At 41.0% G+C, this 12,026-nt stretch overlaps 2 protein-coding genes and 1 long non-coding RNA gene across 7 annotated transcripts in view; 1 reads left to right on the forward strand and 2 right to left on the reverse strand.

The window, feature by feature from the left end:
* The window catches only part of LOC109465617 (uncharacterized protein C7orf57 homolog), an 11,009-nt gene extending 3,712 nt beyond the window's left edge, over window positions 1-7,297 (reverse strand). For 2 of the 4 annotated variants that reach the window (XM_019762980.1, XM_019762979.1), the window contains exons 1-6: window positions 4,552-4,692; window positions 3,805-3,893; window positions 2,335-2,529; window positions 1,283-1,388; window positions 403-595; window positions 1-31 (exon numbers count right to left, since the gene is read on the reverse strand). The exon at window positions 1-31 is cut by the window's left edge and continues 70 nt beyond it. In XM_019762980.1, the coding sequence (XP_019618539.1) occupies window positions 1-31; window positions 403-595; window positions 1,283-1,388; window positions 2,335-2,529; window positions 3,805-3,838 (559 nt within the window). In that variant the 5' untranslated portion in view covers window positions 3,839-3,893; window positions 4,552-4,692. Of the gene's footprint in view, window positions 32-402; window positions 596-1,282; window positions 1,389-2,334; window positions 2,530-3,804; window positions 3,894-4,551; window positions 4,693-5,162; window positions 5,185-7,278 lie in introns of those variants that run through there. The other 2 variants (XM_019762982.1, XM_019762981.1) reach the window with 2 other exon arrangements.
* Window positions 7,298-7,558: 261 nt separating this feature from the next.
* Window positions 7,559-12,026, forward strand: part of LOC109465618 (Krueppel-like factor 6) — an 8,720-nt gene continuing 4,252 nt past the window's right edge. Inside the window, exons 1-3 of one of the 2 annotated variants that reach the window (XM_019762985.1) lie at window positions 7,559-7,852; window positions 10,530-11,058; window positions 11,635-11,758. In XM_019762985.1, coding sequence (XP_019618544.1) covers window positions 7,751-7,852; window positions 10,530-11,058; window positions 11,635-11,758 — 755 coding nt within the window. In that variant the 5' untranslated portion in view covers window positions 7,559-7,750. Of the gene's footprint in view, window positions 7,853-10,529; window positions 11,059-11,634 lie in introns of both variants that reach the window. The other variant, XM_019762983.1, reaches the window with a different exon arrangement.
* The window catches only part of LOC109465620, a 2,798-nt gene continuing 2,601 nt past the window's right edge, over window positions 11,830-12,026 (reverse strand). Inside the window, exon 2 of the long non-coding RNA XR_002139976.1 lies at window positions 11,830-12,010. This is a non-coding gene — a long non-coding RNA (uncharacterized LOC109465620). The remainder of the gene's footprint in view (window positions 12,011-12,026) is intronic.

The following is a 12,026-nucleotide window of genomic DNA, read 5'->3' on the forward strand; positions in this document are numbered from 1 at the left end:
TCTCAACATTTGGTGGTGGTGGCATTTTCTCCTGTGGAACAAGTAACATTAGAACTAGGAAATGAGCTGTCATATATGATTCTCAGTCCTGAAGTTCCTGATGTGTACGATGAGTGAATGAGAAAAGATTATAATTACAATATAGGGATGAAGATTGTGTATAATGTTGAATGCATTACCTGGTAGGTATTGTACAGTATTCATGATGGATTTCATGATTTTTTTTTTTTTTCAGAAAACTAGTCTGAATCAGTAAGATGCCGGTCTCAGAAAACAAGATGAAAGACTAGGCCACACCAATTTAATTTCTTGGTTAACGGATTTGCCCGCTTCATTTTTTTTCTGATTTGCAAATAAAAATAAAAATTCAGAATCAACTGCACAAGACGACACATTGCTCACCTTGTGTCTTCTCTGGGGTCTCTTGATCTCCGGGAGTCGGACACGTTTGTCTGTCGGATCTGTGTCATCCCGCTGCCACACGGTTTTACTGTCTGTTGAGAACGGTGCCTTCTTTCTACTCTCCTGCTGCCTCTGTGGACTCGGTACAAACTCCTCATGTACCATGTACTCTGGCAGGGCAAAGCTGTGGTGCCTGGCAAAGCAATATGAATGCAAAAATGTTCTTTTAAAGGGACCGAAAGCTAACTTCAATAATTTTCTTTTACTAATAATTAAGGTGAATCATTCCAGTAGAAGCATGTCATGCCTCCTTATAATCTTGCAAATTGAAATGCTCAACTGTGTTTCACAAATAATTTACCATTTTTGTTTAATGTTGAATGAGAGGTGGCAACAATTAACAGTGAAATGAAATAGCAAAGTTCTTTGATCACAACCATTTATTTTTCACTAGCCGACGTTTCGATGACCATCTGTCATCTTCATCAGGGCAATTCTGACTGGTTTACTGTGCACTGACGCTAGATGTTACTTGGTGCATAGTGCACTAAAGGTGTTACATGTTTCACAGTGTACTGTTACTAATGGGCCACTAAGCTAGTTTTCACTGTTAACATTACTGTTAATGTTTTCGGAAATGCATTGTTAACAGTAAAAACTAGCTTAAGTGCATTGTGAACCAAGTAACAGTGCACTGTGAACTATGTAACACCTTTAGACAAAGTGCACTATGCACCAAGTAACATCTAGCGTCAGTGCACAGTAGTAAGAATTGCCCTGATGAAGATTACAGATGGTCATCGAAACGTCGACTAGTGAAAAATAAATGGTTGTGATCAACGAACTTTGCTACTCATCCATGAGTGTTTGAAACACCTACAGAGGTTCGTCATCCTCCTGCGGTACGTCATGGTCGAACCAGTCCACTCTGGGATACGGGACGGGGTCCTTGGTATGATCCGGTGGACTCCTGTATCGGAGAAGGTCTGGAAAAAATAAGAAACAATCTTAAAAAAAGAAAGTTTTCGTGGTCATTTCTTGCATTTAGGTCAACTTTTCATGACTGATGCTGATTTTCAATTGCCACCCTTTTGTTGGGATGTTTAAGGAGAACTGTACAAAGGAGTTCCTTGGTAAATGGACCTATAACATTATTACATCATAGTTTGTTTACCTGTTCTATTAACATTCTAGAACGGTCAGTTAAACAATAAATTTAAAGACCATTTCAAAGTTTTCAAAGTCAGGTATGTTTGATTTTTGCTGTGTCTAGTTTTGTTGACACAGTATTACATGCCATAATGGGTGATTTAGTTGTTACAGTAGAGGAAAGTAGTACTGACAGTATTAAAAGCATTTTAAGGCTAACGCCACATAAACACACACAGCATTCATTGCGGTAAACAAACTGTGATGTAATAATGTTATAAGTCCATTAGCCACGCACCGTTAGAACTGCAGATCCTCGCCAGCCAGAAAGTATTTTGGCAACAATTCTTCATGTTATGTTATTTTCTTCTTCGCCACAAGACCATTTGCTAGCTCAGTGCATCTAAAGGCTTAAAATCAGAATGGAATGTGTGCCCACCCCCGGATGATAAAAAAGAATTGGCCTGAAACCAATGTTTTAATGGATCACTGGAAACTTGACATGTTTCCTGGGTAAGACGTGCCCCTCATCATGTGTTGGACAGTCAAACATCCACAACATGTGCCAGGGAGGGGCAGACCTACACATGTATCTAAGAAGGGTCACAATTACATTAACAATGACAATTAACATGGACCTACCAGAAAGACACATTGCTGTAGAACCCATGCTAAACCAAACACCAAAGGACTTCATGACAAAAATTGTGATGCCCCCTCTAACATAACAGTTACTTTTTTTTTGGTAGAAAGACGAGTAGAAAGACAAGCATCAGTACTGACCCTGTCTGCCGCCTTGTTTAGCCAATTTGATGTATTTAGTGTCGGTATCACGAATCCACTTCCTCTTGGATGCCGGATCCACGTCTAGCGGCACATCAGCCGGCAGTTGACTCAGCCCGGGGATCTGTGAAGCCGGCGGAACTGACACCTGTGTGGAGTCTTTCTTGCTTTTCAGTGGAGCGTGGTAAAACCAGTCTGAGGGACAAAACAAAGAAGCTGTCAGATGGCAAATTTATGACACAGCATGAATCTAAAACCTCTACTGCAAAAATGCAAACTCTTCTTAAAAGTTTGTTCTAGAAGTGCTAAAGTGTTAATTTTGATGTCAACAGTCAGATCATATAGGCCCGCTTTACACACACCATTTCTCGTTTTAATATAACATATCATAACACAGTCATAACGTTCGACTTCACCCATTTACACACACCAAGCTAGCGGACTCAGCACCCCATTGACCGACTTAAGTCTGGTTTGCACTTCGCCAAGTCGACTTAGAAATGGTGTGTGTAAAGCGGGTCATAAAGTCAACAACCACCATACAGAACAGTATGCAGTAACCAGGCAAGGGGGCAGGGGTTTTTCTAAACTTCTCAAGTAACAAGCTAATGTTAGCGCCCTCACATTTCAGATTGAAGCCTAAGTTGTTACTTTTACAACATTTAGACTTGCTCAAAATCCTCTTTTTCCAGTAAAAATATAAACACAAGACCACATAACAATTACTGTATTCTAGCATCACAAACTATGTTACTCTCATGAAAATTCCAAAATCTTACCACAAACATGAAAAAGAGGCAGTGTAGAAAAAAATCGTACAGCAGTTCTGGGCAGTTAAGGTATAAACCATAAACGTAATGGATTGATCAAGAAATGTGTTTAAAATGGTCAATTTTTTGCAAGAGAGTCTAGGATGATTTTTCCAATTGGTTGATAGAATGAAGTGACAATAACAAGAACCAAACATTAAATCCACGTGGCCTTAACAAGGCAATCTTCAAGTACATAACTTATGTATAACTTTTTGAAATCCGAAACTTTTTGATTTTTTCCTCCCATGATTTTTTTCATCTCTTGATTAAGTTGTGAACACTTTTACATCATGTGTTCACAATACATTTTTCCAATGCCAAGAATCCAGCCACATCTACACTGTCTAGTCTACTTAACCTTCTCCCTGCTGCCTAACCCTGTAACCGCATTCTCTTTTTAGCGAACGCCCACGAACGCCCAGGAATAAAACAGTAAATTTTGACTTATTTAGGTTCAGCTCGATGGATTCGCTTTAAACTTGGTCCGAAAACGCGGGAGCACACTCTGGACATGACCACACAAAAAAATTTAAGATTCGTGTGACGACTCCTTGGCGTTCGTGGGCGTTCGCTAAAAAGAGAAACCCCCTTGTAACCAATACAAATATGATGCTAAAAGGCTACTTAAAAGCAGGCTGAAGGTTGGACCAACCCTTACCTTCATCTCCTGGCCGTCTGCGTGTTAATGACATGTCTTTGCCTCTGGACTCGACGTTTTGTTTTTATCACCTTCAAATCAGCAGCAATCTGTGAAGTGGGAGAAAAACAGGGTTGACTTTTGTGGCCACACTGCAGGTCTGTGGATATCTGACTCGTCGTGGGAAAACTCAGGCCTTTATTCCCAGGAGCAACAAACAGCAACAAACAGCTGAACAAACTGCAACTACGTTTTAATCTCGCCTTGTAGACGGCCAACAGGTGATTTAAACGACACGCTCCTATCCTTGGTTGTTGTCGGTCGTAAGACCAACTAAGGCTGTTACCAAGTTGCGCTGATCAGACGAAATAATGAAGAAACTTCTACTGGAGTACCTGTTGATATAATTGTCTCTAAGTAAAACTGAACGTGAAATACAAAATCTAGTAAAATGTCCTGCTGAAAATTCTGCAACAAAACTGTTTCTCCGCCGCCAACCCTGATTCTTGGGTCAACCCTTACACTTTTCGTAGTCAGTCTATTTTCTAACCATAACCCTAACGATAGAAATTTAGCTAGTCATTTGTAGGAACCTAGCTGTATAGACTGATCGTACAGGTGACGGTGAAATGTCCTGATACCATCCAACTAAGCCTGGCGTCACGTACGCAACACGGACCTGATTTTCATCAGCTTTTTCTCTCCAGCAACAGTCTGTAACTCTACTGGAACTTCAGTTGTGGAAGAATATTTCAGTCAAAATCTTACCTACGTCTCCTGTAAGTTATGTCTGCACCGGACAAAGAGAAAAACACACCGAACTGATAAATCAGAAACAACCCTCCCGCAACAGGTGGGTAGTTACAACATCTCCATGGCGACGGTTTGTTATCAACCGTTTTGCGGCAAAGATAGTTTTACGACACAAGGCCTCCTGTCCGTCCTACGGCAGTACGAGTTTACGACACTTTCTCATCGCACAGATACCATGTTTGTTTGTTTGTTTGTTTGTTTATTTAAATCCAACAGTGCATAACAAGTGGCAACCAGGCAGCAACAAGGCTGGTAGCGGCTATCACTGACACATAAGTACATACCATGGATAGGATCCTGTCAATAATAGTGGAAATACCTGCACTAACAGAAAAAAATGCACTATTGACAGGACCATCCTGTCAATAACAGAAAAAAATGCACTAGAGACAAGACAATCCTGTCAATAGAATAATTTTCCTACTATAGACGGATGGTCCTGTCAATAGTGCAAATTTTCGTTCAATGCATTGTTAGCAATCAATCAGAAGTCAACATCTACCAACATAGACTTTAACAAGAAAAGTCGGAGTATTTGTCAATAATTGGTAACGTTAATGTTAAACCTTAACAGGTGATGGTTGAAAACTTGTGTGTGTTGGCGTATACGGCAGCGATGGCGACTCGGCAACACGGCACCACCGGTCGAAAAGTGTGAACCACCGCGGATCACCGCCACCGGTGCCCTCGCCCTTCGACGTGCTGCTCGGGCGGCACAGGTGCGTGCATGCAGGGGGCGATCTGCGGCGCCTGGTCTCTCTTGTCCCGGCGGTCACTACCCGCCCGCCACGGCGTTCTCGCTACGTGATCCCGCCAAACGCTGGCGGTGGGTTAATTGACTCGGAGCAAGTTTCGTATCTTAGGCCACAGCAAGTAAGTTTTATGGATAACATCTTCCACAGACTACAGACTGTGCAGGCAAGCTGGACCCTCTATGGCCGTCCAACTCCCCCTTTTTTACGGTAGCCGACTTCTACTATTTATTCGGCCTGCAAAGGAGTCTGGTGGAGACTACGCGCGTCGCCCGTACTCGCACGTACATGACGTACGGGTGGTGAATCCGCAGACCGCACGCAGAAAAAGTTTTACAAGCACTTAAAGTTCTACGGCGTTTCTGCGTGCTCTAAAAATCCGTAGGATTCCGTACGGAGGCGGTACTCACCACGCACGGATCCCCTACGTTTGCCCATGTTTTTGCACGTAGACAGCACGCAGAAGCACGTACGGCGGGTTGATTTCATTACTCTAGTATATGGATGACATCCTCTGGGAACCCCAAAACTGATGCGAGCGTGCGAATGAAAAAGTTTGACAAAAGAAAAAGTTTCCTTCAATCATCATGAAATCTACGTGGCCACTCATAAAGGTTGAACAAATTACTAAACAGACAGAGTGTATATAGCGAATAATACTCTCTTCATTTTCATTTCTTCGCATTATCTGAATTGATTTCGTCATTCTATAGCATTAGTATCGTTTTCCAATACTTCATGTTTTTTGCAATATATGACATATATTCGCTCATTTTGTACGATTTACAGCATGGTCCAAACGTCTTTTTTTGGGGGGGGGGACGAAAATTCATGCGCGCGTGGATGTCATCCATATAATCAATTGAACATGGCCTTATGTAACTTTGTATAACGTAATATCTATCAGTATCATCATCTCTCGAAATGGAAGGATGTCTATTACATTTCACAACGTCCTCCAAGTTTTTCGTCTTCTCCACTGTATTCATCGCCAAAGTGCACGCGTATTAATAGGAAATGGCTATTGACAGGATCATCCATTTTTGCATTTTGACGGGGAAAATGCTGTCAGTAATCTTGTCAATAACTGGAAAATTTGCACTGTTGACAAGATGATCCTGTCAGTAGTACAAAAACTTTGTTACTGACAGGATCTAGCATGATAATAATGCAAAATTTTCTGTTAGTAAAGTGCGAATTATTGACAATTTTCTCTTGTCAAAAGTGCACAAAAATTCTGTTATTGATAGGATAACCCAAGTTCTAGACCAGCATGAAAAATTAAAAAAAAAGAAACTTGATTTCGGTCGTTCCTATCTGACATCCATTGTTACTTTGTCAATTTTACCAAGGACGTCCTTGATTATACTGTGTTAAATATCACTGGAAAGAATAGTGATTTCAATAATGCCCCATTTGTTCTGATTATTATGCATTCATGGACTCGCCGTTTGGACAGAGTGATTTTGTTACAATCTTCTACATTCAGGAATACGGAAACTCTCACCGTGAGCGTAACAAATGCACCTGCGTCAAAACATCATTTGGTTTCAAAAACGCCACCTTTCGTAACCAAAAAGGCTGTAATTTCATTTCATTTTACGAAACCTTATATATAATCTTAAAAATTGTATAAAACGCAATGTGAGGGTGTCAAAAGACAGAATCTTCGGCCCGACGAGCCTTTATGACATGCGAGCCGGGTATTATAAGTTAACGTAGACGAACCCATTGACATGGGAGGGGGGGGGCAAAATAAATAAAACTGCTGTTACAAGACGTCGACAAATCTGATTATTGCTACTTTCCCTTTAATATGTAACCTTACATTGCCCCCTAAAAAAACAGAAAATGCTGCATGGCACACTTTCGCCTTTTTAGAAAGTGAAACTCTCCTTCAGTCCTTGGTTCAATAGTGTTTCTTACGCACCATTTCGGCGCTTCCGCCTTTCCCACGATCAGACTCCTGCAGACTGCCTGAGCTCCGGCGCGCGAGGCAGCTTTATATAGCGTACTAAAAATAGCAACACAAGTTATCACCATATTAGGAAAATCTTTACGTCACTAATCACCAATCAGATGATCCGTCTTATTCACCGGTTAGGGCTAGCCTTGCGAGGTTCCGAATCGATTTCAGAACAACTTCACTGATTGGCTGCAGTGGGTTGGCGGCAATTTGATTACGGTTGCGCGGCTTCCCATTGGCCAAGGAATGTACACAAACATGCAGATGTCATTTCTTCAGAATTCTGGTGGGAACCCATACTCTCCTTGTAACCGACTGTCAAAATACAGAAATTTTGGATGAATTATCTCGCCACAGGAATCTTTGCTTTCGTGCTCATCGAATCCGCCCAAATACAAGTCGGACTAAGTGTAAGAAGTGTTTCTCCGCCGCTAACATGGATCTGCTACCAAGTGGAGAGATCTTCAGCGAGTTGCAAATGATTCACGATACGGGCTATTTCTCCTGCCAACCCTCCTTGGAAGACACTTGGCAACAGGTACGGGCAAAGTCATGTATATGTTGGCTCTCATTAGCGTGTTTTGTTGTTTAGAAACATAATTTATTGCTAACGTTGCTGTATAGTTTAATTTTTGTATGATACGGCTGCACTCTACTCAAACCAGAACTGTTGCCAACATGTGGGGCATGAATGTAAGCTCAAACATGTAAAGTACGGCAAGTATTGCCGCTAGAACTAGATCTTTTTACCTACAGACTAGCAATGCAATGATAGTGTGCACGTTAAAAAGGATACATTTTAAAATGTTGCACAGAATGACATGATCGTTGTTAGTTAACATGTACACTAACCGTTACTGACTTACCTAGTGTAAATAAAATGTAGTGTTACATCGGTGTTACTGGTCAGGATATAACGTAATGCTTTAGGTCCACTTCCTTCAAACGAATATTTGTAACTTTTAAACATTTTCTGACACAGTCCGACATATTTTGGTTGTTGTTACTCGAACTTATCGCTGGCCGAAGGAATCTAGTCTAATCTACTCTGTTACAAGATATCAACTTAATATTTTGTCATGTCATCAGCTGGACATTTCTGATTATCCATCTTGTGTGAGATATCAAGTTGGAAAGATCTCTGTTAATAGTAGAAACGAAAAAAAAACACCAATTCAAATCCAAATTCCTAGCCCCAGATACTGTGAAAACTGATAGTTATAACTACAATTTGTCGGCAAATGCAGTATAGAACATAAAAGTCCATGGCAGCTGCACTGTAGATCACATGACATGTAACGTGCTCTACATAATTTGGTTAGTATCACTTCTTGCTGTCCTGGTTCATTCCTGTATCTTCTGTGTCCATAGCAAGAGCCAGTATGTCTCCTTTCCACCCAACTGCTGAGCTCACAACTGGTGATTAATGTTAGTAAACAACCTGCCATGTGTAATGTACGATAAATACAGCAGAATTGGATAGCATCACAATATTATATCAGAAATGAAAGTCTGACTATAGTATAAGTTGAGGGGATTCATTCGCACACTCACTGAGTCAGTAATCCCTCAGTGACACAACTGGAGCTGCATAGTTCCCATTCAGAACTTTTATTCAGCGTGTCACACTGTACAAGAATATTTTACTCCGGTCAGAATAGCACAGTCCTCAGGTCAAGAAAATTTTTACCTGTCCTAATAGTGTCTGAGGACAAAACCTTCACAGGTGTCTTACCAAGTTTATTTTTTATGAATATTAACACCCTCATTTACCTGGGAATTTCGAAGGAAGTCTCAGAATTCTTTAAATATACAGTACCTTTGGAATGTTTTTCTCAAACTTCAGTTTTTGCCTGGGGGAAAATACCTGTCATACCTGTGCATGGATTTACAAAGCACTGCTGCTGAATCTCACACATACTTCTGTCATTCCCACCATCTGTTCTTTAAAAACCCTGAAGTTTCTAAAGATAAAAACTTGTAGCTCCCCAGGCATGGCAGATTTAAAAACTTGTTCACTGCCACATGGCAGATGGATTTCTGGTACATTCCAGAGTTCAAAAACTTCAATGTTATGATGCAGTACAGCACAGTATAGTATAGTACAGTACAGTACAGTACAGTACAATATATTACAGCACAGCATAGCATAGTACAGTACAGTACAGCACAGAACAGCACAGTATAGCACAGCACAGTACAGTACAGCATAGTACAGTACAGCACAGTAGAATCTTGTACATGCGGGCAGGACCTGTGGAATTCCAATTTGGGCCGCATTTCATTAGAGATAGATTTTCAAACATGAATTAATCCTTTTTCGGATGCTTGATGCCTGCACCCTTCCAACAGTGATTCACTGACAAGCCGACAGCTGATACAACATGACAAACAAGTTTACTTCTGTATAGAATGACTGTACATTTGTCCATAGTGACATGTACCAGTCATTGCATGGATAAAAGAAGCCTTTCTCTGCCCGCTGCCCTACATGTTATTTCCTGTTTGCTTCCTGTGAGTCACTCAATATCTTTAGAACAAACACTGAGTGTAGAGAACACTAGTAAAGGCTGTATTGTACTATGGTTTGGAAACTTGGTCCATTTTTCTTTCAAGAAATAGGTGAATGTTACATGTATTGTCAATGAGCAAGAAGGGATGCTATTTCTACATGTATCATGAGCAAAAATCAGTTCCTGACTTTATCGTGTGTGTCTGTTGCATCTGGTTGATAGCACACCAGAAATAGGGAAATTTGTTTTGTGTCCACATTGCTCATGTTTCAAGTAAAATACATGATAAAGTAGACACAAGTATTGGTCATTTGTCCTATCTAATCTACTGGTATATTATAATTACACAGAAAAAGAACTCAATTGTCACTGTTACAGTCATGAAAATCTGTATGCCAACATATTCTTGTAAATATCATCCTCCGTGTATGCCACCGTTGTGCTAAGGTTAACAGACTGCTACATGTATCCTGGGCAGTAGCAGGGCATATCTTGTTTCAAGGTAGAACGCTAAATAGTTAGCATTCCTGTGAACTCAAGCATAGATAAACATCTTCTCTAATAATAGGCAGGTAGCCTGCAGGAGATGCCATAGCCATGAATAACTGGTGTTACTGATCAAGTCATGCCTATTATCACTTGCTGCACAGAAGTTTTTTTTTTCAACGTGGTTTTAACAAGGATTTTGTTTTGTTTCTGTAGACTTGCATGGAGATGGAACGTTACCTCCGCTCAGAATCCAGCCTGAAGTCGGTGGAGACATTTCTAGACGACAGTGACAACCCGTGGAATAAATTCCTACTGACGTCCAAGGAGGAAGGACTGGGTCTGTCCACTGCTGAGAACAAGGATGGCCACATGGATGATACCATGAGTCTTAGTTCAGCGTCTAGTGCATCCTGGGATAGCTCAGGAGAACTCTCGCCAACAGGCAGCATCACCTCTGACCCCTTTAAACTGGAGGTCAAAGGTCAGGGAAAGGCGTCCTGCGCTACGCTAACACCGCCCTCATCACCAGAACTTGAAAAGCGATTGTCATCGCCAGGAACTGTCTCGGTTAAACTTACAACGTCACGAGGAAGAAGTATTAGTCAGTCTCGGATTTATGCCAAAAAAATTGAACCGCCCCCAGCTGACAGTAAGAGGAGAGTTCACAAATGCCACTTCACGGGTTGCAGGAAAGTCTACACAAAAAGTTCCCATCTCAAGGCACACCAGAGAACACACACAGGTCAGTTTTTGTCTTGGTCTACTGCAAACATCATGGACTTTCCAGTCCTGACACAGCTTACTATCTGGTCAATTCTGTCCTATCTACTTACTCATGTCTTTATGTATTATACAGAGGTACTTCACATTTTCATCACTTCACCTCCCTACTGTTGCCTTGTCTTGAAACAAAATTGCAGATTACAGCATAAATTAACATGCCCGTTTATGGTAAAATTTTAAAGTGAGAGCCATTTTGGGTGGTCCTTGTTTTATCATTTTATTCCAACAGATTGAAGGCTAAAGAAAATTCATGGAAAATATAAACCAGTCTCGTATGTTGACTTCACTCGGAGTAGGATTATTTTTTAGAACTTAGAATTGTTGTGCTCCAGATTTAGCCTGTTAGCATGTACATGTTTGTATCATCAAACAGTCTCATTCTTTTGTGTTGGGTGAAAGTAAAACAAGAAAAGTGTCTTATAGACTTATACCAATCCAGATAAACTGTCACACAAACAAGACATTTTAGTTTTTGCCTTCTGCAGTTCACACAAGAAGTCAAATCATTGAAAAATGTGGTTCTGTCTGTTTGCAGGTGAGAAGCCCTACAAGTGCTCCTGGGAAGGATGTGAGTGGCGATTCGCACGCAGCGATGAGCTGACGCGTCACTACCGCAAACACACGGGGGCCAAACCGTTCAAATGTAACCACTGTGACAGGTGCTTCTCACGCTCAGACCACCTGGCGCTCCACATGAAACGACACCTGTGATCCCAGCTGCCACAGCACCTGTAACGTTCCAGCTAAGACTGGTAGATTTCTTAGCTGCATTTGTACACCTTGCATGATGCTGACATCCTAGGAATGTATTTATATTATAGGAAGGAGTACTGTGTACACAAGAAAGATGAGAGCATTGTAAATGAAAAGAAGAAAATTGCAGTGTGTTTTATTTAAAGAACCCTTGACACCTAATTATGTTTTGAA

The sequence above is a fragment of the Branchiostoma belcheri genome, unplaced genomic scaffold (assembly GCF_001625305.1).
Source record: "Branchiostoma belcheri isolate BF01 breed outbred unplaced genomic scaffold, Haploidv18h27 scaffold154, whole genome shotgun sequence".
Lineage (NCBI taxonomy): Eukaryota > Metazoa > Chordata > Leptocardii > Amphioxiformes > Branchiostomatidae > Branchiostoma > Branchiostoma belcheri.